The 27,979-nt window shown below is 41.7% G+C and overlaps 1 protein-coding gene across 8 annotated transcripts in view; it reads left to right on the plus strand.

Moving 5' to 3' along the window:
• Window positions 1-27,979, plus strand: part of CADPS2 (calcium dependent secretion activator 2) — a 651,719-nt gene that overhangs the window by 462,674 nt on the left and 161,066 nt on the right. For all 8 annotated transcript variants that reach the window (XM_088457657.1, XM_088457656.1, XM_088457658.1 and 5 more), the window contains one exon: window positions 9,783-9,939. In XM_088457657.1, coding sequence (XP_088313783.1) covers window positions 9,783-9,939 — 157 coding nt within the window. The remainder of the gene's footprint in view (window positions 1-9,782; window positions 9,940-27,979) is intronic.

The following is a 27,979-nucleotide window of genomic DNA, read 5'->3' on the forward strand; positions in this document are numbered from 1 at the left end:
ACAGGTGTTTGATCACAGATTCCGTCTCAAAGGATGCTCCATCTGTGAGCTCTGTTGGATTCACAAAATCAAAGTATTTTTCTGACCGCAGAAAAGATCTCCTCTTTACAGACGTTTGTACGCAAATGCCTTCGCAGTCTCTGAGTTACAGTCCACTCAGCAATGCAGTTACTGGGATCTATGGTGTCGACGTTTCACATGGTGGAGTATGCCCAGTTTAATTTCCGGCCTCTGCAGCATTCGATCCTCTCCAAGTGGTATGGATTTCCCCATCAAATACGGACTCATCAAATGGTGCTCTCTCCGGAGGTGCGCTTGTCTCTGACTTGGTGGCTGCAGACGATCCACCTCAACAGGGGGCGTCCCTTTTGGATCTTGGGCTGGGTCCTTCTGACGGACCCCAGTCTTCGGGGTTGGGGAGCAGTGACAGGTCCACACTCTATTCAGGAAATGTGGACCACAGAGGAATCTGCACCACCAATCAACATATTGTAACTTCGGGCAGTTTTCAGGGCACTACAACAAGCCAGGCTGCTGCTTCACGGAAAGCCTGCGCAAGTACAGTCAGACAATGCCACAATGGTGGCTTACCTAAACCATCAAGGAGGAACTCGAAGTCAGGCGGCAATGACAGAGGTGTCATGCATTCTGACATGAGCGGAAGGCCATCTACCAGCCATATCTGCAGTGTTCATTCCGGTAGTACTGAATTGGGAAACGGACTTCCTCAGCCATCACGATGTTCAAACAAGAGGGAGGCACGGTCCTGCTGGTGGCTCCAGTGTGGCCCCGACGTCCATGGTACTCAGATCTTTGGAGTATCTCATCGACACTCCGTGGCTGTTGCCTCAATGTCCAGAGCTGTTGTCTCAGTGTCCTTGCCTCTACCCAGATCTGGGTCGTCTATCTTTGACGGCGTGGCTCTTGAGACAACCCTCTTAAGGTCCAAGGCTTTTTCCGGCTCTGTGGTTAACACCATGCTCAGAGCACATAAACCTGCTTCTGCTAGAATTTACCACAGGGTATGGCATACCTATTTTGAATGGTGTAGTTCAAAAAGTTGTGACCAGGTGTTTAGGATGTCCAGAGTATTGGTTTTCCTGCAGGTGGGTTTGGACCTTGGTCTCCGCCTTGCTACACTGAAGGTCCATATCTCTGCCCTTTCAGTGTGGTTGCAGCGAAGGATTGCTCTTCTTCCTGACATCCGCACCTTTCTGCAGGATGTTCTTCGTATCCAGCCTCCCTTTGTCCCTCCTGTAACACCTTGGGATTTGGCTGTTGTTCTTAGGACCCTCCCTTTGAACCACTGGGCTCAGTGGACCTCAAATGGCTTACTGCTAGGATTGTTTTTCTTCTTGCCATTGCTTCTGCCAGAAGAGTTTCCGATTTGGGGGTGCTCTCTTGTTGTTCCCCATTTCTTGTTTTTCACAGGGACAAGGCAGTGCTTCAAACTCGCCCTGGGTTCCTTCCTAAGGTGGTCATTAATGAGGAAATTGTTGTGCCGGTATTTAACTCTCCAGACCTCTCGCCAGGTGAGGCTTCATTGGATGTGGTACGTGCTTTCAGAATTTATGTGGATCGTACCAGTTCCCTTCAGAAGTCAGACTTCTTGTTTGTACTTTATGGTTTCCACAAGAGGGGATGGCCAGCCAATAAACAAACTTTGGCTAGATGGCTTCGCATGACTATCGCTGAGGCTTACACTCAGGAGGCCCTTCCTGTGCTGCCCTCTGTTACTGCTCATTCTACTAGGTCAGTGGGTCCTTCGTGGGCAGCTCGCCGTGGTGCCTCGGCTGTGCAAGGCGGCCACATGGTCTTCTGTCCAGACCTCTTTGAGGTATTATTCTTTTGATACCTTTGCCACTCAGGATGCTTCCTTCGGGCGGATTATTCTCCTTTCTGCACAGGAGCATCCCCACCCTTGAAGGTACTGTTTTGGGAAATCCCCAAGGTTTCCCTGTGGACCTTCTATGGACCCTGAAGTAGAAAAGTAGAGATATGGTAAGAACTTACCTTTATCTCTTTTTCTAAGAAGTCCATAGGATCCACAGGGCACTCGCCCTGACGCACCTGTGCTTCAGATGGGCTTCGCTCTGGTCACCGGTTTTCTGTCTCCTTCTGTGTGAGAATATGATTCTTGAGTGTTCTAGACTTTCTTCTCTCCCTTTTTTTTTTATCCTCCTCCGGCCTTTGGCTTGCTACGTAAGGAGTCTCCGGCTCGGGGGCTGGGTATAGAGGGAGACCCGTTGCATACTGGGGGTAAAATTTACTGCGTAAGGTGCCCTGATGACCCTGCATCACCTATACCCCAAGGTCTCCCTGTGGACCGTATGGACTTCACAGAAAAAGAGATAACAAAGGTAAGTTCTTACCATATCTCTACTTATTGCTATGATTAGCCCTCTCAGTAGTTATTTACTAGCTTTAAATGATGTAAAGTATATTTAATTTGGTATGTTGAATTCCAAAAAAATTATTTTGTTCTAAATTGGCTTTTTCCAGTTCTCTTGAGGAAGGTAATTAAAGATAATGATGTAATCTGCTTCAGTTAAACCAATCAATTTGTAGAAATGGCCAGAGCATTTTAGTATGAAGATTAAAATATAACTTTTATTCTGTATATTAATGTTACATCAGTAACATATAATAAGCAGCAACTCTGTGCAGCCAGACATAAGATTTTGTGGTATAACACATTTTTCATATAAATTATGTTTATATGTTTGAAAAGAGCAAAAAACATACCAAAAATAGGTAACCTGCATTGTCTGAACTCTGCATTAAACAATATACATAACAATGTATAAAGTCAGATTTACATTTTTATATAAATGAATACTTAAAATTCTTAAATATAAATTCACAAGAGCAAATCTACAACTATTGAAAAATACTGAATTAAAATGTTTTATCCTGAACACTAATTTGCATTATGTCATGTCCCTTTTTGTAGTGGGGGTCCACTTCACATAGCCATACATTTTTATTACTTCTGGACTGCCATTGTGTTAATTTATTTAGTGTTCAATCATTCTGGAAATATGTTTACCTGGTTTGTTATTGTCCATTGCCTGATCATGTTTTTTTCCTATATAGAACATCTTACAAGGGCCCCAGATCACATGCACCATGTTTTGTGTGTTATAGTTAATGAGTGCTCATTCATATTAATATTAGCCAAATCAAGCATTTGATTCTTCCAGTAGTTCCTCTTACAATCATACATACATTCAGGGCCGCCGTCAGGGGGGAAAAAAATGCCGGCTAGACACTGGATCTAATAAGGGGGGGGGGGATTAAATGCTGACCAGGGACTGGATTAAAAACCGGGGGGGGGGGGGGGCTAAATTTCTGACGGCAGCCCTGCATACATTAGTAGTGTTCATTCTAGCACCTGGAACAACCTGTGCAGTTCCTCTTCCTTCCTGGAATGTCGCTCTCTGCTCTGGTGCTTGTAGTACAATCTGGTTTGTATCTGCAGTTTGTTGCATTAGCTGAGTGTGCTAGAACTGCACAGGTTGTGACAGGTGCAGGGTCCTAGAATGAACACTAAATTAGTGTCCTTACACTTGGACTATTACAATGCACTCTACTTGAGTCTGCCAGAAAAATAATGTAGTTATTTGCAGCTGGTACAGCAACCAGGCTATTAACTAACCAACTCTGTTCCTGCAACACAGTTTCTGTTCCCCATTCCCTTCACTGGCTGCTTAGGCAATTTCAAATATTTCAATATTGACTTGTCGATCAATATAACCAGGATCCTGGATACTCAAATCAGCTTCTGAATTCTTATGCTGCCACTTGCATACTTCGACCCACAGATGATGGACTACTAGCAGCCTAGATTCTTCGATACATGATTTGGGGCCCCAGCTTTTAGCTTTGCTTCTCGTTCTCTTTGGAATTTACCTTTCCACAGTACTTGTGGCCTCATTTTTAGAAGTCTTCAAAAACATACTCCGAACTCGCTGTACCTATGTTTACTCTGACATTTCATTAATGCACCTCTTCCTTTGTAATACATAATGCCTCTTTTTTCTGTTGTTCTTTTAGATTTTTCTTTTCTACAAATAAAAAGTGCTTTGAGTCCAACTAAGAGATTTTTCATTATTACCCAAAAATTCAAAGTTTTTTTTTTTTATTATTATTCCATTATGAACCCCATTTTAAAGAGCCCATATTTTCTATTTTCTGACTTTGCTTCAAAAACCCAATTTTTTCATCCTGGTATACAATACTTATTATATGTCTGATTGAGGGACAATTTCAAAAGAATTTCTTACTAGTAATGAGATCTGCTAATGCAAAGTTAGCCTTTAGTATGTGCCAGTTGTAATAAAGCAATGTTCTATTTATATTAACCACTGATTATTGTTCAATAAAGAAATTAGTTATTATCTTTAATCTTATGCTACTTCCTATGAATTATGGAATTCCTATTTCTAATGTAACAGCATTATTTTTGTTTAGCACATGGGTATTTATAATCAGAATTTCTCGACTAATTTACTAATTCCTTTGATGGTTCTATGTATACAGGGTTGGATTAAAGGGGAGGGGCAACAGGGGCACCTGTTCCCGAGAGGGGGCTCAGTTGCTTGCGGCTCTGTGTTCTACTACATGCAGCAGCACAGTTAGTGCTGCTGCATACAGAGCAGAGCGGCTCCCGAGTCACCTCATCAGCGTCCATGACTAGGAAGCAACTCTGTTGGGAGGTCAGGTATGGCTTGGAGGAAGGGAGGGGGTAGGTTCACAATAATTGCCCTTTGGCCCCACACAATAGTTGCCCTGGGGCGCCACACAAGCCTTAATCTGGCCCTGTATGTATAAGAGGACACTATACTACAGTTGAATTTTACAATAACTGGACCAACTAACTGTACAGTATTCTTTCCATTGTACTCTTGGAAACCTCCTCACGATATCTGGAGACTAAAGGACTTTTGTTTCTAATGTCCTTCTGTTTTTTATTTTGCTTTATCACTTTGTATACTTAAATCATACTTCCTTGCTTTAAGAATGTTAACTCCAGGTGTTTAAGGGAGGTGTGGTTGGGAATTGCATTATCACAGTCCCACTCTCCACTGTGGAAGGGGGACAAGTTGATGCAGTTTGAAGGTAATTGCATCATCAAGCACCCAACCTCCAGTTTCAGCAGCTGATCTACTCTTCTGGAGTGTGAGAGAACTCCATGAAATTTGGATTTCTCTCCAACATTTCAAGAGAGTAGGCAACTATGCTTTAAATTAGTTGTTTGACTCTTTCACAACCTCTCGTATTTGCACAATCTCAGATGTCTCTTATTATTTGACTTCATTACCTCAGTCTTAATGGAGTCCAAACTCCTCAATTTTACACCTGTCAGCTTTGGGTAAAAGGCTTTTTTTTACATAGTGTTTTGTCTACTATATATATATGTGTGTTAGAAAAAAAAACTATCTATATTCATCCATGAAAGAACAGAAATCAACAGTAGAATTGCGTTGTGCTCACTCCTCCCTGCTTCATAGGTTTTCTACTTCATGGGTCTACAGAAGACAGAAGCACTATATGAAGGAAATCTCCAGGGAATGAGCATAGTACAGTCAGGAGAAGGAGGCATAGATATATATTTTTTTAATAAATAAATATATTTATATATTTTATTTTTTTTAGGCAAGAAAGCGTGTCTGTTTGTCCTTTATGCACGGCCAGAGTTTTGGACCTAGCTCCCCCTGTGTGCCAACAGCAGCCAGCAGATGTGGATTTGGTGCTGGACCACCAGCTAATTACAGCTGGTGCAGCAGCAGGCAACGGCAGACATGGACAGGCAGCACCGGTGCAATTTTGAATCTGGCGCCGATTGATAGCAAATCGCAGCTTGCAGACCGGCGGCCAATCAGGAGCCACCACTGCTGATTGGCTGTTGTTCCACGAGCTCGGATTGCTTCACGACTGGCAGCGTTGTCTCTCCATGTCTGCCTGCCAGCTGATTACAGCTGGCTGGCCAGCACCAATGAACACCGCTGACACCCGTGTCCCCCACTACGACCCTGACTGGCCCACCTAGTGTGCGTGACTGGGTGCAGGGGGAGTGGCGGGCCACAGAGGCAGCTCAGGCACCATAGCAGCCGCACCCATGGTACGCCAAAGCACAAATATAAAAATAATTTGTAGTCAAAGCTGGCAAGGTCTGTTTAATTATTTCACAACAGCATGGTTTCCCACTGTCAGGCAGCTGTTCACCTTTTGGAGGTGTGCCTGGTTCACAGGGAAATAACATACACAAATAAAATATAAATTTTCTATTTAGTTTGTATACATTTTTTGCTAACAGAGGGCCTGATTCAGACCCACTCGCGAGCGGCTGTCCGCTCGCAAGTGGGTCGATGTTAGGCACTGAGCATGCGCACGACGGAGGGAGCTCCGTCGTGCGCATGCGCCAGACGCGACGAGCAAAGGAAAGTCCTTCGCTCGTTGTGTCCGATCAAAGGGGGCGTGCTGTCAATGTTGATTGACAGCACGCCCCCTTTGGTGGGCGTGCCGGGGGCGTGCCTCCCTGACGGGGGCGTTCCCACGGGAACGCCTCCCGTCAGAAGCCGGCCCACTGACATCACTAGTGATGTCAGTGGGAGTGATTTTGGCTCTGTTAGAGCCAAAATCACTCCGGAGCTTGCGGTTGAAAACCTCAACCGCAGGCTCCGGCTCGCAATTTCGATGGTCGCGATGGTCACGACCATCGCGGCCATCAAAATGCACGCTCGTATAGCCTGTGGGTGGTGACCCACAGCTATACGAGCGTCCAGGAGGACGCTCCATGAAAATGGAGCCCGGCCCTCATTCAGAGCGTGCGCTCTGCTCAGAGCGTACGGCTCTGAATGAGGGCCAGAGCTTCCTTTTGGTAGTACAGTAAAGTATTTTATTTTTTTTGGAGGGTATAAAAGGTGTCTGGGTGTGATTTTGATTCATTTGGGGGGGAAGACTTGCACCTTGAGAATTTTGGTGTTGACTTTCGTTCACCCATTTTGTGTGTGTGGGTGTAATGCACCATTACTGTGATGGTTTTATTAAGCTGGAGAAAGTCTTAGACTGTATGGTTTTACTTATAATTTTTGAATCCAGCATAGGATGCATAAGTACTAAATGGCTTCTGAGTTTCTTTACAGACTGCTCACGTTCAAGCCTACTTCTTGCACTTATGAGCTGTTGCTGAAGCCAGATACATTAATGGTGGTGTGCACAGCCAGAATTTTTGCCTGCTACTTATCTAGAGCTGAGAGACAAGTGTGGGCTACTGCAATATAGATAGGCAACAGGTGGTCATTTACTGGTTAATTTCCCTTAAAGTGTAGACAAGTTATGAGGTGGTGGTTGGTAGAAATTTTATGCTCCACTTTATCTCTCTCCAAACTTTGATAAATCTGCCGCTAAATCTGTTATTTTGGGTACATCTGGATATCTAATTTTTTAATAAAATAAATGCTTTTTTGCCAGCTAAATAATGCTTGTACTAAAAACCCATGGACAGACAGTATAGAGACCTGGTACGATCTGTAGATCTATTAGTTCTACTATTAAACATGACATTTTATACAGGGACGTATTATGAGGAGAGGGGGCCAGTGTGAAGTCTCCATCCTGGCCAACTCCTTTCTAGCCGGCGGCGCAAGTGAGTAGACTCTGGCACTGTGCAAGAGTCTATTGCACATGCACAGGTCTCCGTTAAAATGGCACGGTGGCCATTTTCTCATAAACTTTTCTACTGCACATGCACAAAGGAAAGTGTCCATCGCACCATTGTTTTGGCGATGTGTTTGCACTACACACTCTGCACCCATTATAGAAATGCCACTGCATTTGTACACATCAATCCATGCTGTGGCAGATACCATGCATCATTTGGAATAGGTTTAAGGAATGAGGTAAAATGTTAAGGAATTTTGACTTGCACTGTAACTACCATTACACACGGCAATAAATGCCTTCATATTTCCTATAGCATTTTTTCCAAAGATAAAGCAGTAGAAAAGGGCTGTTTCTCCCATGAGGTGAAGGGATAACCTTCTCTTGTGTCACACAAATTGGGTTCTCACTTTGGGGTACATGTACAAATAGGGGAATAACGGGGAAAAGTAAAAAAGAGAAAATCCCTGTACAAACATATCTCTTCTGTGTAAGTACCAAAGGGATTTCTCTGTCTTCTGCTTGCAAGCCCCAATAGCTGGCTAGCTTTTCGGTGCTGCCATAAATACCTATGGCAAAGCTAAGTGACCCAGGCATTGCTAAGATGAAATATCAACTATTGTCGGGGGTCTTCTCTAGCGCCGATTTGATCACCTGTACCTCATACATGCCTACCCTCCCAGAAGTCATGGGAGGCTTCTGATATTTTGGGTAAGCCCCCGCATCCCTGGAAGGGTAGGCACTTCTCCCGCATTCTGCCCACTTCCTAGTGAAGTGGGCAGAATAAGGAGAATTTTGTTGCGGATCGACGGGTCCGCGAGTAGGGGACGTGACCTAATGACGCGATTCTCATAGAATCGCTGCATTTGGTCCCACCCCCTTATTTAAATATGCGCCGTTCATGGCAAATTGTCACAAGGGGGTGTGGCTTAATGATGTGCCCCGCCCAACACCTCCCTCCTGCTTCTCCCCTCAGTTATCAGCTGTACAGACATACTTGCTGACATCTAACTGTTTCTCCTCACGTAAAGAGTGTGAGGGAAGCAGGAAGTATCCTATGTCTGAAATAATGTGTTTTGGACAATAAAGTTTGTTGTTACATTGTTTTTTTTAGCCTCAGTGCTGTCAAGTGGTCTTGTGAGAGCACGGTGCATGCGTCGAGTCCTGTAATTGTACATGCAGAGCCATCTGTAAAGACACACTATGCGTCTTAGCACTATTTGCCGATCGTTCACCCCCTCCGGCACCCCATTCTTACATATGTGCCACTGTAAATGTTTCCTTCTTCACCACAATAATAGGTGAAGCAGGAGTGCCATTAACACCATGGTATGTATACACTTAGTTTGTGTGCCCCTTTGTCTCTTTGGGGTCTATGTACTAAGCCTTGGATGGAGATAAAGTGAACAGAGATAAGGTACCAGCCAATCAGCTCCTAACTGCCATGTCCCAGGCTCTGTTTGAATAATGACAGTTAGGAGCTGATTGGCTGGCACCTTATCTCCGTTCACTTTATATCCATCCAAGGCTTAGTAAATAGGCACCTTAGTTCTGAACCTGCTCTCTTTCCCAAGTGTCAGCCAGTGTCTCTACATTGATTGCAGGCAGGTGAGCTGTTTGGCACCAATCATCTGTACTTCCTTAATGTGAAGTGTAGAAGAATAAAGACCCTACCTGTGTCTTCCCTATCTCTACTAACAATGCCTGTCGATGTGCTGCTAATACAATGACAGCAGGAAGTGCAGGTGATGTGTGACACTGCTTTGTAATGTAATGATACAGTATATATGCACATGATAACTGGATTACGGATGGTGGGGTTGGAGAGCTTTTGAAGAGGAGAAGGGCGCTCTGAATGCACCCACAATCAGATATCATTTCTGAACACACGTGATATTGAATTAAAATTAGAAATGCATAGTAGAATGAGCTATTGAAACATATTTGGGAGATTTTATGACTGCTCTCTCTTACAGATACTATTAATTGTTTCAATTAATCTTCAAAATTTCATCACAATTTATTGAACAATATTATTATTAACATAAGCAAACCCCATTTTTAGGTCCTTTGGAAACTTTTCAATCTTTCACATGGTTTCCTTGATCTCAACATAGGCCTTTTCCTGGTGGCCGGACCTGACAGCGGAGCATGCTGAAATATTTTGGGCTCTCTTTTCTGTTGATATGAACTCTGCACTACAAGCGCAGCCACAAGATTCCTGGGACAGCTTTCCCCTTTTCCAGCTGCTTAATAACTTCCTCAGGACTGACCGTAAGTAACTGTAATGAGCTGCTTACAATAACATAGAGTTCATAGACCATGACCTTGCACATGACTGAGTACTGTTACACTTATGGCTTGTACAGTATTTAAGTAGCTAATATCAATATGTGTATACATGCCAGAAAGAACTGGATGCCAGCATTTGTCATTAGCATGACTATATAAATGAAACAATCATTGACATTAGAAAACGGTTTTATTTTTTGCAACATATTATGAGCGCTTTAGAGACTTAGTTACTTTGGTAAGATTTCTAAGAGAATGGTGTCAGTACCACATCATTTATAGGTAAGTCATTATCTGCTAATTATCTGGTAACAGTGAAGGTTGCTAGACGTCTGGCAAGATTATTGTCTCTATAGCTGAGTTTTATGCATGAACTGGGCCTGTGTGCAAGAAGGACCACATCCAGCAAAGCCACGCAGAGATGTTTGGTCTCCTGGAACTCATGGTACATCGGTATTATACCTCCCTCTGGGTGCAGGATGCCCATACAGCATAGGGCCATTATGAGACTCTGTTTACTCATGGGCCTAGTTACAAGGCACACCCTGCACAGGTGGTATATATGCGCTGTTTAGTCTGCTCTGAGAGAAGAAAGCAACACAAACAAAGGACACACATCTTCACACTTGGCAGAAAGAAGTTTTTTTTCAATATAAGATATTTTTATCTTCAATTCAAAATGTACGCGTTCTCATAGTGTGTCAAGCTTGCTTATAGATGTGCCATGTAGTAGTTGTAGAGCTATTTGTGTTGGTTCTTACTACCCAATTTTCTCTGTTGGCACTGGAGGTCTGAAATTCAGAATCCAGCAAAATGATCCTAGTGGGCTATAGACATTCTGCCTTGGCTCCACTGAGTAAGCATTCAGAATGAATCAGAACAAAATAGTGCTTTTACACTGGTATAGTACAACAATGTAACCCAATACATCATTTAAGCAAAGCAATCATCTGCAGATGGAATTTATTACAATTATCTGTCTCTTAATGTAGTTTAGATGTTTAAAAGTAATTCTTCATAAATTGCCACTTAACAGAGAGACAGGACCCACTAACAGTGCTTGACACAAGTAAAGTCCTGGTTATGGTTTCAGCTACAGTAATGACACACAGCATACAGAGTGATGTCTTTATTTGACAAGGTCAGGGATAGCAGTAAGGAGAAAGGGGTATCAAGCTAAGTGTAATGTCAAAAGGTGAGGGACTGATGTCTCAGCAAATAAGAGTAGTGTGTGACGGCTAGGAGAAACCTGTACACTCATACAAGTGGAGGCAGAGTGCAATAAGCTGGCTGAAGACGGTTATGTCAGCAGCCAGCTGTTCAGCAGCTCAGAGAAATATTAACATTGGAGTTTCCAGCAGCTGAATATGCTTGTCAGTTTGATTCCCTTGGGGACAAAGTTAGAGAAAATGAGTATGGAGAGGTAATTTGTTCATGCAGAAAACATGTTCTTGACACTGACTAGATATGATTTATTAGCAATTCTTTCTTTTTTTTTACATCCAAACGTAGCTTCTTCTTTTTTTCTGATGGATTCAGAAACATGTGTAACAACTTAATTGTATATGTGATACTTCATATATAATATCCTGAGAGTGAAAGAGATATGGCGTATTAGGTATGTGGTTCAGTGTACATCTGAGGATATGTACATTATATAGCAATCATTCGCTAGATTTTATTTGCAGTGCTTGCTAACAGTAATAGCCTCCTTTTTTACACTGCTTTATTTTCTGGTTGCAAATAATAGAAAGAAAAGTGGGGATGTTAACGCTCCAATGTGTTTTGTCAGAGGTCGCACAGAACCTGTCATGCAAGTAATCTGTGGCTATTTATCTAATTACTGTCATGTCAGTGCACTGCCTGAACACCTTTATTAACGAAACAGAAGAGTATGTGCTTTAATAGAAATAAAAATGGGCTGACCTATAAATACAAGTTTTCCTTATATCTGATCAGTCATTTCTTTCATAAATTAAGAGATTTGGATAAAGAAGTAAAGTTCAGAATATTGATTACATTTAAGAAATGATCCACTGGGATATTACTGAGAACATCTTAGAGTAGCATAGTTACAAAATAGTAAGGCTTTTAGCAGCAAAGGATGCTACAAACAAAGTTAGCATAACCTAAAGAAAAATATTACTTTTCATATTAAAGTCATGATATATCAGTAGTGGTTTTATTTCACCTACTTAGTCATTTTTATGACACACCTGCTAAAGATACTGATTGAAAGTGGTTAAATAACGCATGTAGTACGTAGCTTACCTGTTTTGTTTCACACTCTAGCCACAGATTGCAAGCTTTTGGGAGGTGGTCTTCAGTTTTCTGTATTATTAATTAAACTCTCATGTCCCTTACTTGGGAGTAGAATTCATTGTTCTCTCAGAGATGTGATTGATGTTACCTCTGACATACAGTGTTATCTGTGATATCTGCCTGCAGTAACATATTGGAGAGATGTCATAATGAAGACTCAACATTACTGCCCATCATAGTTTGTATTACATGCTGGCTGACATATTTGTTGTCCTTGTGTACAATGAGAGTGAGATGTGCTGTGTATCAAATTTGTGGCCACAAAGTAGTAGTTGTACTTATTTTATAGTACACTTTTTATTAAATAGATCCCAATAAAAAAATGGAAGGCTATACATGTATATGAAACGTGATGTTGACCATGATTTAATACACTTGGATTTTGTTGCTACATATTGGTGCCGATTTTTTCTTGGATTCTTTATGATACTGCTTCAATATGGTACTGGGAACAGTTGTCTCATGGATGCAGAAGTGCCGGCAGTTTTGGAAGTGTATGTATGTATGTATATATGTGTGTATATATATATATATATAACGTTCCATGGATAGATCAGTTGCGTTATCTACTCTTGACGAATATAAGACAATTTATTATTAATTTTCTAAACCTACATAGCTATTTTGACATTCAGTAAAGGGCAAGATTATATATTATACCTTCCATAGAGTTCAACATTTTAGAGCAGGGGTGACCAGAATTTTGTGACCTGCGGTCTACTTTTTGTTCACTTACCGATTATCTGCCAACGTCAATGTGTTGAAACTTTATGCCAAATTTATGTATGAGATGACTTGCACTGCATGGCGTCAACAAGCTTTGAAAGCATTAATGATGACATCAAATAGCTGCACCAAAAATAATGTGCACATGTAAAAAAAAGTATTAATAAAGTTTACCTCAAATAACAGCACCAATAATAATGCACACGTTTAAAAAAAAAAAGCATTAATAAGGATGGCATTAAATACCACACAAATAATACTATCCACATTGCAAGAAACCCATTTGTGCAAATTCCCCCCTCCCCATATATAACAGCCCACTCCCTTTGTGCAATACCCCCCTCTGTGCAAAATCCCATCCCACCCACCTGTGCAGCATGCCCCAGAGATCAGAAGTTACCTGACAAGTCTTTACACTGGCAGGCTGCTTTACAATCCTGCTGTCAGGGCTCCCACTGTCACACTGTCAGGGATCCTGCTGGCTGCTTCCTGCCACCGCTAACTTGATCAAACTGGATCCAACAGGCACACAGGCTCCTCGCATGATGTCACCTATGTACTGTATCAGTGGGAACACTTGGAGGCCTCTGAAGTGATCACAGGCTAAATTACAGGTTGCTTTTTATGAAGTTGGCTACGCTCTACCGGCGGGAGCTCCGTGAACTACCAGTAGATCGCGATCAACGTTTTGGCCAGGTCGATTTTAGAGCATAGTTCCACTTTAATGTCTGCCAGGGTTAGGATATGCACTAATAGGATGTATACTGGTTGGATATGTGACTAAGGGGGAGATGTATCAAGCCTCGGAGAGGGATAAAGTGGAGAAGTTGTCCATAGTCACCAATCAGCTTCTAAATGTCATTTATCTAGCACAGTCTTTGAATTATCAGTTAGAAACTGGTTGCTTTGGATAACTTCTCCACTTTAGCTCTCTCTAAGGCTTGATACATTAGCGCTATGGACAAGGAATATTTGCTGAAAAATTAACAAATAATAAACAATTTGTATTGCTAAGCCCACTGGCATCACAAGGGGGTGCGGGCTGCACCCGGGTGTTACCAGCCAAGGGGTGACACCAAGTGCTGGCTCCCCCTCAGTGACAGGAGCCGGGTTCTGCATTACATGCAGCACTCAGCTCCTATCACAGTGAGGGAACTGGCAGTTCACACAGGCTGGTCCCCGGGGGCAGCCTGCACCCCCGGTGTGACAAAAAACGGGTGTTCAGACCGCGAGGCCACGCCCCCCCCCACGAGGCCATGCTCCTTATTTGATGGCACGCGATACATGCTCCCCGCCCTGCCTGCACCGGGTGCAGAGAGGTAGGGACGCCACTGACTAGTACTGTAGGGTTGAGGTAAAAAAAATTGTATCCACATTGTAAAGGGTTGCAAAGATCATTACATCAAGTATTTATTATTGTACAATGGGGAATGCTCTTTAGAAAAGTATAGTATTAGTTTGCAGCATAAATGCTGTGACACATCGTATACAGTAACATGTGCAGCCTACACCTGATTTCTTCTTCAGAGTCCATAGGGTCCACAGGAACTACTTTGTGGGTATGTAGTGGAAACGATCCAATGCACCAAACAGCTACAGCTTTAGAGCTCCCAGCATGCACTGGTCCTCCTCCTTATATACCCCACCCTCAGCCACAGGCATTCAGTTTTTGGGTTTTTTTGGTGCGTGGCAAGACCCGTCATACCTGTTATACAGTGGGACTGCCTAGGCAGTCCCAGGCTTTTTATTTTATGATTTACCTTAGTTTTTGAACTTCAGAGTCTAGCGGTACCAGGCGCCGATAATGACTCATGTATCGCGACTCCTTCTACCTCCGCCGATGCCGAAACACCAGTACCACTATATGCCCTGAGGTTTTTGTCAGGCCTCAGCGTGGCTTAGCAGCGGATTTTGCTGAGGTCCCATCTGCAGTCGGATCACAGAGATGTCATGTAAGCGATTCCTCACGAAGAATCGTGCGCGGCAGTCCTGGCCTCCGGAGTAAAGACACATCGGAGGTGGCTGCGAGTGAAATCCTCATGTAATGTGTCCTCACTAAGGCGGCCGGGACCATATCGTCTGTCGCCAGGGACGGGTGGTAAGACGCTCTAGATGCGCACTAGTCAACGTCTTACTACTGTGAGGTCAGCGTACTCTGTTGTCAAAATCACAGCCTAGGAGAGATAGGCGCTCCCTGGTCGCTCCTCCCCCCAGACACAGACTTCCGAGTACGGATACCCGCATCTGGTTTATTATATCTGACCACCTCATGTATAAGACGCTCACTGGTAGCATTTGTGTGTGTGTACTGCTGAAGCTGTTAGTCTCAGAGGTTTTGGTCTGTCTCTCTGTATACCTCTCCATTGGGTCTGGTATATAGCACTCTACATCCTGCCATTACCCCTTCGGGGCTGGCTAGTTGATTCAGAGTCCATTTGAAATAGCAATTGTGCATATTTATGCATTGTATGTGACTGTATGCTAGCTGCTGTACTTATACTGCCTGTTTTTTCAAACTGTCAATTATACCTATCACTGTGTTTCTCCTAAATCCCTCTGCGAAGGTTTGTGGGGTGTTTCATTGATAGTGGTCACATTGCATTTATACTATACACCTTCTACCATTTACACATTTGTCATGTCTAAAGGTAAAGGTGGGAAGGCTGAACCTCCAGTGCTGAGAACATGTACTGTAAGTCTAGTTTTGCAGGCCTGTCTGAGCAGGATGTTATACAGGATGGATTGTGTATTAACTGTTGTAAACAGCTACCTGGACTATCCGGTACACCCTACCAGCACTAAAAGCCACCCTGGGTGGCCATTTTGCCTCAGGTTTTGTCATACCTAGTAGACAAGGCTACAGAAGTATGGGCTGCTCCGGTATTACCTCATGCTACGGGCTGTTCACAGCATGTGCATCCTTCTATGTATATGCCCCCATGAATTCCTGTTAGGTTAATTCTACTGCTCAATCTAGTCAAAGTATGCCACTGCCTCTCAGCAGGCAGAGAGACTTGTAGCTGTAAAGCAGGGGCATAAGAGAGGTTCTCGTTAGTCGTTGCCTTAAGAGTCTGACTCTGCCTCCTCAGCAGACTCTGAATACTCAGATTTCTGGGTCTTACTCAGTGGAAGAAGACCATCAGACCCTTGTGGATTTCCCCTCTCTGGTGAGAGTGGTTAGAGCCGTCCTCAGTATAGGGGAAGAAGAGGTTTCACTGACATCTAAGACTCCGGTCTTTAGATGTCAGAAGTTGGCTAAGGATTATTTCCCTCAGTCGGAGCAACTGACGAATCTCATATCTGAGTCATAGGGTACTCCTAGTAAGCATTTCCATGCTACAGGGAATATAACCCCTCGATATCCATTTGCACTTGGCAAGTGTAACAAGTAGGAAGTTCCCCCGACGATAGATGCTCATGTTACAAGATTGATCAGGAACGCTACGTTACCCATTCTTGCAGCATCCTCTTTGAAAGAGGTTACAGATAGAAAACTTGACAAATTATTTGAAATCAATGTTTAAATTATCTGGAGCTATTACCAGACCTGCTATGGGTGTAGCCTGGGTAGCCAAAACTATGGAAGATTGGACAAAATCTCTGGAAGATACTATGCCTGATGCAACCAGAGAACAACAGTCTCTTCTCAGTCAGATGCGAGAAGCAGCTTTGTATATGGGGGAAGTGATGATTGACACAGGTATCTCGGCTTCGAGGGTCTTGGAAAACTCGGTTGTAGCCGGAAGATCCCTTTGGCTAAAGATCTGGAAGGCGGATGCAGGGTCCAAAAATGCCCTCGAATCCTTGCCTTTTGCGGGGAAGGTACTGTTTGGACCAGAGCTGGATCACATAATGACTTCTTTGGTAACACTGAATCTGCTGAATTGCCATTCACGACTACCCCTGAATTTAGGCAGTTGTCATCTCGGTCCTTTCACCCACAGGGTAGGGCAAAGAAACAGTCTTCCTCCAGACAGAGTAATTCCCACAGGAAGCCGCAGCCCAAGAAATCTTGGTCAACTAAACGTCCTGCTTCCAGGCCAGATGGTAAGCCTACTGTCTGAAGGGGCAGGCCTCCCCCTGGAAGATATCAGGGTTGGAGGCCGACTTCTACAGTTCACCCAGGCCTGGCATCAGACCACTACGGATGCCTGGGTCCAAGAGCTGGTCTCTCATGGTTATGCCATCATGTTCCTAGGGAATCCCCCTCAAAGGTTTGTTGGTCTAACCCTGCCTTTGGATCCGGTCAGAGCTTCGGCCTACCGGGAGTCTATTGGGGCCCTCCTGAAGTTAGGAGTCATAGTCCCCGTCCCTGTGATGCAACAGGGAAGGGGTTATTCAAATTTATTTTTGTTTCAAAAACCAAATGGGTCGCATCGCTCTACAGTATATTGAATCTGGAAAAATCTCAACAGATTCATCAAGATGCCCAAATTCCATATGGAAACAATACGGTGAATTATGCTGGCGATGGAGCCTGGAGATTTCATGGTATCCCTGGACATACAGGATGCATATCTGCATGTGCCAATTGCACAATCCCACCAAGGCTTTCTGAGATTGGCAGTAGATCAGCAACATTACCAATTCCAGGCTCTACTGTTCAGTCTAGCCACAGTCTCTCGGGTATTTACCAAGATAATGGCAGTTATGACGGCTTGTCTCAGATGACAAGGAGTCAGGATACTGCCATATTTGGATGATCTCCTGATATTAGCACAATCTCAGGAGATGTTACAATGTCATCTGGAGATGACTATTGTCTGCTTACAAGAGCATGGCTGGGTACTCACTTGGAAAAAGTCGTCTTTCTCCAACTCAGCAGATGATGCACTTGGGGGCTTTGCTGGACTCTCTGGGATTCTTCTACCAGAAGACAAGATTGTGGCACAACAGTCTCGTGTGCTCAGTCTTCTCTGCATACAAACAGTTAGTACACTTGGCAATGCAGACACTGAGCTCTATGGTACTCACATTCGACATGGTGGCTTTTGCCCAGTTCCACCCTAGGTCCCTGCAACAATGAATCCTGGCCCATTGGGATGGTCCATATCATCGGATAAAAGTCTCAGATGAACCGCATCTGGCCAGAGGTTCAGCTTTCCCTTACTTGGTGGCTGGAGACGACTCCTTTAAACAAGGGCCATCCGTTATGGGTCCCAGATTGGGTACTCCTCACCATGGATGCAAGCATGCAAGGATGGGGAGCAGTGACAGACCATCACACCTTTCAGGGAAGATGGACTGTTAAGTAAAGTCTCCTACCAATAAATATCTTGTAGCTTCGTGCATTGCACAGACCGCTCATACTGGTGCAGGACCTCCTACAAGGCAGGCATGTCCAGGTTCAGTCCGACAATGTGACAGCAGTGGCCTACATCAACCATCAAGGAGGCTCACAAGTCTGGCAGCCATGAAGGAAGTGGCGGAAATTCTGCTGTGGGCCGAATGCCATCTTCCGGCAATCTTGGCAATATTCAGACCTGTTCTCAGCTGGGAATCGGACTTCCTAAGTTGCCAGGACATACACGCCAGATAATGGGCTCTTCAGCCGGACGTTTTTCAACTCCTAGTGGACAAGTGGTGATTACCGGACGTAGACCTCATGGCATCACGTCACAATCACAAAGTTCCCAGAACAAGGGACCCCTCAGCCGCCTTTGTGGATGCTCTGGCAGTGAGGTGGGACTTAAGGTTAGCATACCTGTTTCCTCCAATCTCCCTCCTCCCAAGAGTCATCAAAAAGTTCAAGCAGGAAGGCGGCAGGATAATACTAATAGCCCCTGCCTGGCCCAGGAGGCATTGGTTCTCCGATCCGACATGTCTATTCATAGACAGTCCACTTCCACTGCCTCTACGGCCGGATATATTAGTGCAGGGTCCCTGCCTATATCAGGATTTGCTTTGACGGCATGGCTCTTGAGTCTTCCATCTTAAAGGCCAAGGTTTTTTCTGCCTCTGTGATCCAGACGTCCCGACCATCAGGAATCAGATTCGCTCTTTGTGTTATATGGGTTTCACAAACGAGGCTGGCCAGCAAACAGACTTTAGCTCGCTGGCTGCTTACGACTATTTATCAGGTCTATACACAGGCTGGTCTCCCTGTCTCAAACAAGAAGACAGCACATTCCTCTCGGCCTGTGGGGACATCATGGGCAGTTAGACATGATGCCTTGGCTGAACAGCTGTGCAAGGCAGCCACTTGGTCTTCCGTCAATACTTTTATCAAATTCTATGCATTTGATACTTTTGCCTCCCAGGATGATTCCTTTGGGCGACAGATTCTCCTCTCTGCTCAGGAGCGTCCCCACCCTTAAGGGAACTGCTTTAGGATGTTCCCAAGGTTGTTCCTGTGGACCCTGAACAAGAAAATGAGTTATGGTATAACATACTTTTGTTAACTCTTTTTATTCGATGTCCACAGGGCACCCACCCTGATGCACCTGGCCTCAGTTGAGATCTGTTCTTTGGCCTTTTTGTATCACTGATTCCCTATTCGTATGTTGAGTGTTTCTTGTGTACATTGTACTTTTCCACTATCCATCTCTTGCCGTTAGACTTGTATACAAACTGAATGCCTGTGGCTGAGGACAGGTATATAGGGAGGAGCAGCAGTGTATGCTGGGAGCTCCAAAGCTGTAGCTGTTTGGTGCATTGGATCGCTCCAACTACATACCCCAAGGTAGTTCCTGTGGACCCTATGGACCTCGAAGAAAAAGAGTTAACAAAGGTATGTTATATCATAACTCTTATTATTCAACCTCTTTATGCCCTAAAAAATTACCTCCTAGGGGGTATGGCTGCTGCACCATCTTTTTATCAGATTTTTTACTGATTTTTGTATTACAACAGAAGATAAAATCCCTATGTGTAATTAATAAATAAAGCAACTTGACATTGTCACTGGGTTTTTGGGTTTTTTTCACGCATGCCCTCACCGAGTTTGTGTTTATATGATTTATACACTTTTCTTCTATAAATTGTTTATTTGTAACTTTGCACTGTATTATAATTTTAGGATTGAATAAACTATTCTCACAATCTTTAATCCGACTGAGTACTTTGAGATATGTTACATTTTGTTTTAATTTCTGTATTTTGGTCACATTACCAGTGAATTTTTTCCCTTCAGCCTAAAGCTGGGTGTACACTGGAGCAATGTGTACCCCGACAATATTAGTGGTCCAACATATCATATATCCACGGTACACATCACGACAATGTAATGAAAGACGGAACAATCCCTCATTTCGTCCCTCATTACCTTGCACGGCACTACATGTGATATCACAAACAACCGCAGGAGAGCGCAGATTGGCTTTAAACACTGATCCGACCGATATATTGTTCCGTTTCATCCAGAAACTACATATCAGGCCGATATCGCTCCAGTGTGTACCCAGACAGAATCCAATGTCTCCCCTTTCCTATTTCTAGCTCTGGCTGTGCTGCCTTGCAGTGCTTTCCCACCTCCTGAATCCTGCTTGCTGCTCACTTGCTCCTCTTTTTGCAACTTGCACCCACTCTTGTGAGAGCAGCAAGTCGTATGCTGAGTCGCTGCCGGGCCTTGTAGTTACATAACTTTTACCATTGTGGACAAATTTTGGATAGGTTACCCTGAGGCACATTTTGTTATTACCAAGCTATACAGAGTAATACTGCACAGGTGTCAAATCTACCAACATCCATGCTAACTAGTACCAATTGCCCATGGTCAATAGTATTACACTGCTTCAAACATACAAGAAAAGAAAAAGATTAATCCACAACTAGTTCACTTTGAGGTCATCAAAATAGGATTCTTTATTAGGTATGCCTTAAAATGTATGTACTATAAATCCCCCTAATACAATTTGTTTTGTCAAATGCAGCAAAATATTAAAACAAGTACAGGTAGTGAATAAATATGTGCATGTGTAAAGAATGCATAAGAATTCAAAGAAAAAATTATTTGAAAACCTTTTTGGTCATCATAAATATAGTAATTATGGTATATATAATTCTATTTTATATATATGCCTCTCTCTCTTTTTCTCACTCTCTCTCTCTCTCTCTCTCTATCTATCTCTATCTATATATATATATATATATATATATATATATATAAAGTCTCCAGGTCCGGCACTCCAGATAGTGAATCAAAACCTGCAGGGGTGCCCTCACATAGGGATAAATAGAAGCATGAAGGTGCAGCACTCCCCTCTCAATAAATCAAGCAGAGACCAAAGGATCAATAGAACGTTTCAGTACTTTTAGTACTATCTTCAACCATATACAGATACAAACAAATGGCTCACCTTAAATACACCCCTTTGCCCAATGTGCTAAACACAAGCCAGTCAGATCACATGACAAGACTGACAGCGCCTCCTGATGACATGTCATTTGTTTGTATCTGTATATTGTTGAAGATAGTACTAAAAGTACTGAAACGTTCTATTGATCCTTTGGTCTCTGCTTGATTTATTGAGAGGGGAGTGCTGCACCTTCATGCTTCTATATATATATATATATATGAGAGAGAGAGACATATATATATAAAATAGAATTATATATACCATAATTACTATATTTATGATGACCAAAAAGGTTTTCAAATTATTTTCTCTCTCTATAGAGAGAGAGGAAGAGAATAATTTGAAAACCTTTTTGGTCATCATAAATATAGTAATTATGGTATATCTAATTTTATTTTATATATATGTCTCTTTCTCTCTCGATCGAGAGAGAGAGAGAGAGAGAGAGAGAGAAAAAATAAATGAGCATATATTGCCACCCTTAAACTTAGGGTCTCTCCCATTTTGATAAAATTTGACATGAAGGTTGGCCTATATGTCAGACTAACTTTGGAAAAAATGTAGTTCACAATATGCAATAGTAGCAAGACTGGGGCCCTCAAAGTGGAGGTGGATGAAACTGTCACCGAGACGACAGTGCACAATCAGCAGGTGCAAATGACCTTCAGAATTGTTCCACTTGACATGGAATGACACTAACTACCATTCTACAGACTGTGAAATTAAGTATAAATGAACCAAAAAAAATATTTGTAAGACTCTTTAAAAAGGTGGAAAAAAAGTGAAATAAATAAATCATAAGAAGGAAGATTTCATTATTTTCAGTGAATATAAAATGCAACAACATATAACTGTGAGTTTCTCATTTACCTGTTTGATAGCCCATGTGGATTCAATTTGTGGGTAAAACAACCCAACCATTCAAAAATAGAATCAAAGAGCAACTTTTAAATATACTGAAAGTTTTTAAACTAAAAGTAATAGAGCTTTTGTCATATTGATTCATTCACTTCTTCTAGTCCACTCTCTTACTTAAATATATAGCTACATCATTGTATTGAGCTTACGAACATTTAATCGCTCGTGATGTATAAAATTAGTTAATAATTTATTCTAGTTGGGTTTTTATAAGCATCTTCTCATTCTTATTTTTAGCTATATTTCATTCACTGTATATAAATATTACATTTTTCTTTTCTCCTTGAGCTCACTACAGTATGTCTTAATAAAAAATTAGCACTCTAATTGATCATAACATATTCTGCCTGATTGTCTAATTAGTGCAGCGAATAACAGGCAATCGGAATTTGAACGAGTTAAAATAATTAATTTTTTCTTTAATAGTATATTTCTTTCCATTTAAATTAGTATTACAATGAAATTGATTAGAATCATTTTAGAGATTTTGGGCCACAGTTTAAAATTACAGAGGAAAATTGTGTTTATTCATTCAAGTGTAAGTCTTATTCCTATATATTTGTAATTTCCTTATTTTTTTCTTTATTTGCAAGTACATTTATTTTTGAATTGCAAAGTAAGATAATTTGTTAATTATATTGTTATAAATTAGGAAATATTGAAGTATGTAATATGCCCCAAGTAGAGCATTTGAGCCTCTGTATATGGAATGTCTGGACCAGTCTACACAACTTTCCAATTGAAGCAGCCGGCAGCGTGTGAAATGCATCTGAGTGTTTGGATGAGTTGCCTGTCTTCTGAATTGTGCACTTTCCTGCACAGAAGAAAATATGGATCACTTATTTTCTGGGAAATTGGCCGCAGGCTGAGAGACTAGTCCAGTGTAAGTCTCTGGTGTTGTTGAAGTGCAAGTTCTTATACTCTCACATTCCCGCCCCATCTTATAAAGCTAGAACAGACCTAGCCATCTTTGCATGGTGATTGCTCTTTCAGCCCAAGTGCTTCCTACACACCACACTATATATCCTCTCTTGTCTGTGTTCCCAACCTGGCTTGTATTTGACTACCCACTTCTGCTCTTCTTCTCCTGCTGATATTGTGTAGCAAACCTGACAATGTCAACTGAAGCATACAACACAGTCCTGCTGGGATTTTTGGTGTGTCTGCTGTTCATTGCTCTACTGGGATTTGTACTTGTGTGCTCTGATCCCTGCACCCTGTACCTCTGCTGCCACTAATACACTGTTACTTTGGGTTTTGCAACACTTGACTGCTGCTGATGTGATACCCCTTGGTCTAATAAGACACAATGGACACTGTAATGTGGGAGACAGCCAACTAGGTAGAGCTGCAGAGCACCAGAAAAGGGACAAGCTAATAAGAGAAAGGGATTTGTGGTTTGCATATGGTCAGTGCAGTGAGGGAGACGCCATGGAGCAGGACTGGGGAGCGGGGTTAGATGCTTTAGGACTGTTAGCCAAGACTGGAAAAGCAACATGTTAAGTTGGTGCTGAGCGCTCGGGCAACATAATACCCACTTATAGAGGGGACCACAGCAGAAATGCCAGCAGTGTGTCTGAGAGATCCAGAGAGGCACAGTGTCAACGCTGGGAGCTGAAGCAGAGATCCATTGAGGCTGTATAAACTGATAAAGGGAGATGTACCTACTGAAAGTGTATTGAGCAAATTGAATACCTGCAAAAGTTTGAGCTAGATATATATGCTGATTGAGCTAGCATTTAACCAGTGGACTTTGTCTATAAAGAGAGGAAGCCATTTTGTGAGAAATATTGGTATAAAAACTTAACAGTGCACTTGATATTGATACTATTGTTAACTGTGCTACTAAGTGGAACTATATAAATTGTGGTTTATTATTGGGAAACGGAATTCATTGTTCTCTGAAATCAAGAAAGACCAGCATTAGATGTTAATTATGTTACATTTGCCTAATGTGGATTACAAGTATATGCATGTTATAGGACAGTACCTAGCAAGTACTCCAATGAAAGAAGTCTGTGTTCACTTCAAAGTAAATGATTGATCAGTCTGGGGCTTTGCTAGTCTGCTGAATAATAATCTTATGCTATTTCTTTATATATGGGTTATTGAAAAGATTATTGCTTATTTAGAGTTTAATGTATTGAAGTAACTGAGAAACTGTATTTTCTATAGTTATAGCCAAAGAGGTGCTGCAGCAGTTAGGATAAAGAAATCTATTTAACTATTAGAGTTAATTATTGTCTATTTACTACTGTATTGCTGACTACTGTCATATATTTGTAATATTTAATTTGTGTCGCATTGACTGTCATTTGTTTGGTGATTATTACTTTCTCCATCTTGACCTCCATGGACAACATTTTTACACCCCTTTAATAAATCTACTAGATTAATTACGTTATGTGATTTTACTGAGTATATGGGGCTAGCCTCTCTGCTACAGCCTGAGTTTGGTGATAGCTCATGGAGTTGATACCAGAGAAGAAGGAAGGTCTGCCGTAGCTGCCATCACAACTTTATGGTTTCATCTAAACTTAACTTATCTTTGCCCACACCAACACACTATCACTTTGCAACCCACTTCTGTTTAGAAATGTGTGGTTTGGTTTTCCTGAAAAAACACAACACTTTTGGGGTTCCGAGTACCACCGAGTCCTGACTTGTAAGTTTGGAACTCTGGTTTAAAAACGAAATCTCTGTTTTGGATTGCATGTAAACATGTCCAAATTACATGATTCCAGATGAAAACACTGAGGTTTTGTCAAAACCAAAATACTAGTGCCGTGCACATTTCTACTTCATTTACCTGATTTATGCACCTCTTTGCTGCCTTGAAAATGGTACTCCTATTGCTACAGTTCAGAGTTTAAGCTGGAAGATGAGGTGTGTCTGACTTGAGCAGGTTTAGAGTAGAGATGAGCAAGTTCGGATTAGTTCAGATTTTCCCGCCAAATTCGTTTTTTTCCTGCCAAAAATCGGGTCTCAGAAAGAGACAAAAGTCCAGGAATGATGATGATAGTCCATGAAAGATGACGTTTTGCCTCTTTCTGAGGCACAATTTTTGGCGGGAAAATCCAAACTAATCCAAACCCGCTCATCTCTAGTTTAGAGTACATCCTGAGCACTGCTATATTCTTCATATGAGCAGAGCTTGGCATATGCTTGCTCTGTACATTATTCCCAATGCGCCACTGACAGACAAACAGATACTGTAGAATGAATTGACGAATGTGGCCAGCCCTGGTAAACAAATTTATACACTGTATTTCAAAGTGAAAAAAGATTGATCTATCCTGATATTTCTGTGCAATAACAATATGTTATTGCTATTTGTTTTCTGAATTGAAAACATTCCAAAAATTATAAAGAATGTTGTATGTGCAAAATATTCCAGAGTTGGATAAATACTATAACATTTCTAATCTCTCAATGACCATGGGCTCCTCTAAAGAGCTGGCTGTGGACATAAAAGGCCCAGCATAATAATTCTCCTGTCAGAAACATTATTACCAAATTTAAGTGGAAAACTGTTCAAGTAAATGTGACTCTCTAACAACATCATCACAAAAGGCAAAGTTTGAGGTATGTTAAATAATACTCAGATAAACCACATGCTGTTTTGAATTAAGTACTGTGGACAGATACAGTTAAAATGTACATGACCACAAATAAGATACATTTGGAGAAAAACAGGTAAAGTATCTGAAGAAAATAACATCTTGGAAACAATTGAGCATAGGATGGATTTATTATAAATTGATTTACTATAATTTTCCCTGAGCGAGTGAATACATTGAAACTGAAAAGATAATAAAACTGCAAGTTTCAAATGCTCCTTAATTGATGTTGTTCAATCAACTTAAAAATTCTCCCACACTTATTAATATGCAATATTATAAAATAATGTTGGAACACCGACTCTGCAATATTAATAATATAAAAACTGTTCAATAAAATGGTTTTCTCGAGTCCACGTCTTTTTCAATTAAAAATGTTATTTGGAAATCAGGAGAGATGTAATCGCCATAACGGCGCCAGAATTCTGACGGCCGGTAACTATTCGTGTTAGTGGTTAGAGTTAAACACTAGGGGGAGGGTTATAGTTAGGCTGTGGGGGGGGGGGTTAGAGTTAGGCTACTTACGTTCAGGCTTCGGGATTCTGACTGTCGGGGTGCTGCTGTTGGTATTCTGACTGCTGGGACCCCGTACCTAATCCTTAGGACTAAGGGTCCCATTTAATAACGAGTAATATGCTTGCAATCACTCTTTACTAATCTTAAATGGTTCTCCAATCAATTAGCTCCTAAATGTCATTTTTCAAACACTGCCTGTAAAGTGACAGTTAGGAGCTGATTGGTTAGAGCAACATTTAGATTAGTACTGAGTGATAAGCATAGCACTCGTTTTTTTTTAAACAGTGCCCTAAATACTCACCACAATTAGGTGAGAAACTAGCATGTCTAAAGTTCTTTGATAGTGGATGTTTAATCTCATCTGTGGGTATCTAGTCTCTTTTTTTCTTTTCTCCTTAAGGTAATATTCAATGCAGTTCCTTCATCTCAGGGACTATGATAAAATAACATACATATATCATTTACCACCAGCTAAAGTGCAGACACATATGCCAGTGCATATTCCTTTCCCCACGGCTTCTCACTATTTGCCTACAGTGTCAATCTACTAAGACTAAGGAACTGTGATAAAGTATATACTGCAACATATTATACAATCGTTCTGGTACCATCTACCTGGATAATGCTCTTCCAAAAAAATGTGTGCCATTATACCTACCTGCCTGTGGTATTAAGATGTAGAACAACACAACATCAATTCATATGTCACTTCCCACCTCTAGATCTTTAAGAGGTGTACATGATAAAGGAAGTTCATTTGGCTACTGGTGATTTTCATTTAAAATCCACCTATTTGCCTATTTTTTTTTTTTTAATTGTCTACCTGTTCTCAAGATGACAGGGTGTCGCAGGAGGAACTCATTTTTATAATGTACACTTGATGTACAGCCTCCAAAACCTCACTCTCCTTCATGGAGTTTTCAGCTATCCCTATACCCAGCTGCTTCAATTTGGTTATTATAAAATTCTATTATTTTCTTTTATTTTTTCATGTTTGGTATATTGATTGGAAATACAATTTTGGTTCAGGATCTTACTTGCTCATTACAGTAGATTTAATTGTAAGTTTCAGACTTGATAATCACATATGCATTAAAGAATGGCCACAATAATAAATGAAGCAGTCAACCAACCCCATAAAATGAACAAAAAAGAGAGCATTGCTGCTATCTTCCATAGAATAATGCTACACACGCTATATTGACTACCAGTGACTAGTTGGAAAGTTATAGGATGCTGTATTGATTCATTTGGTTCATCTGTAATCAGTAAGGATATTAATGACTGCTTGAGCTATATAACATACAAACTAAACACCAACTAGATGGCTCCCAATTACTTACCCTAAGCACCACTAGTAGCATTATAGTGGATAGAAATAGTTGTTATTATTTTCATGTCTTGGATGGTTGCATTTAGAAAAGAGCCATTAAATCTGGTTTGTAATGTTAAAGTTTACCTAGCAGGGCTCTCTATGGATGAAAGGTTCATGCAACACAACTGTAAAGGGGACAATTCTGCAAATATATTTTTAATCATTAAAAACAAACCTCATGTTATGTTAACCACTTCCAACCATTAATTGCCCATTCACGACTCCCCTTAGTGCTCTATTGAAAGGTG

The sequence above is a fragment of the Taudactylus pleione genome, unplaced genomic scaffold (assembly GCF_031769625.1).
Source record: "Taudactylus pleione unplaced genomic scaffold, aTauple2 ptg000041l, whole genome shotgun sequence".
NCBI classification, from domain to species: Eukaryota; Metazoa; Chordata; class Amphibia; order Anura; family Myobatrachidae; genus Taudactylus; species Taudactylus pleione.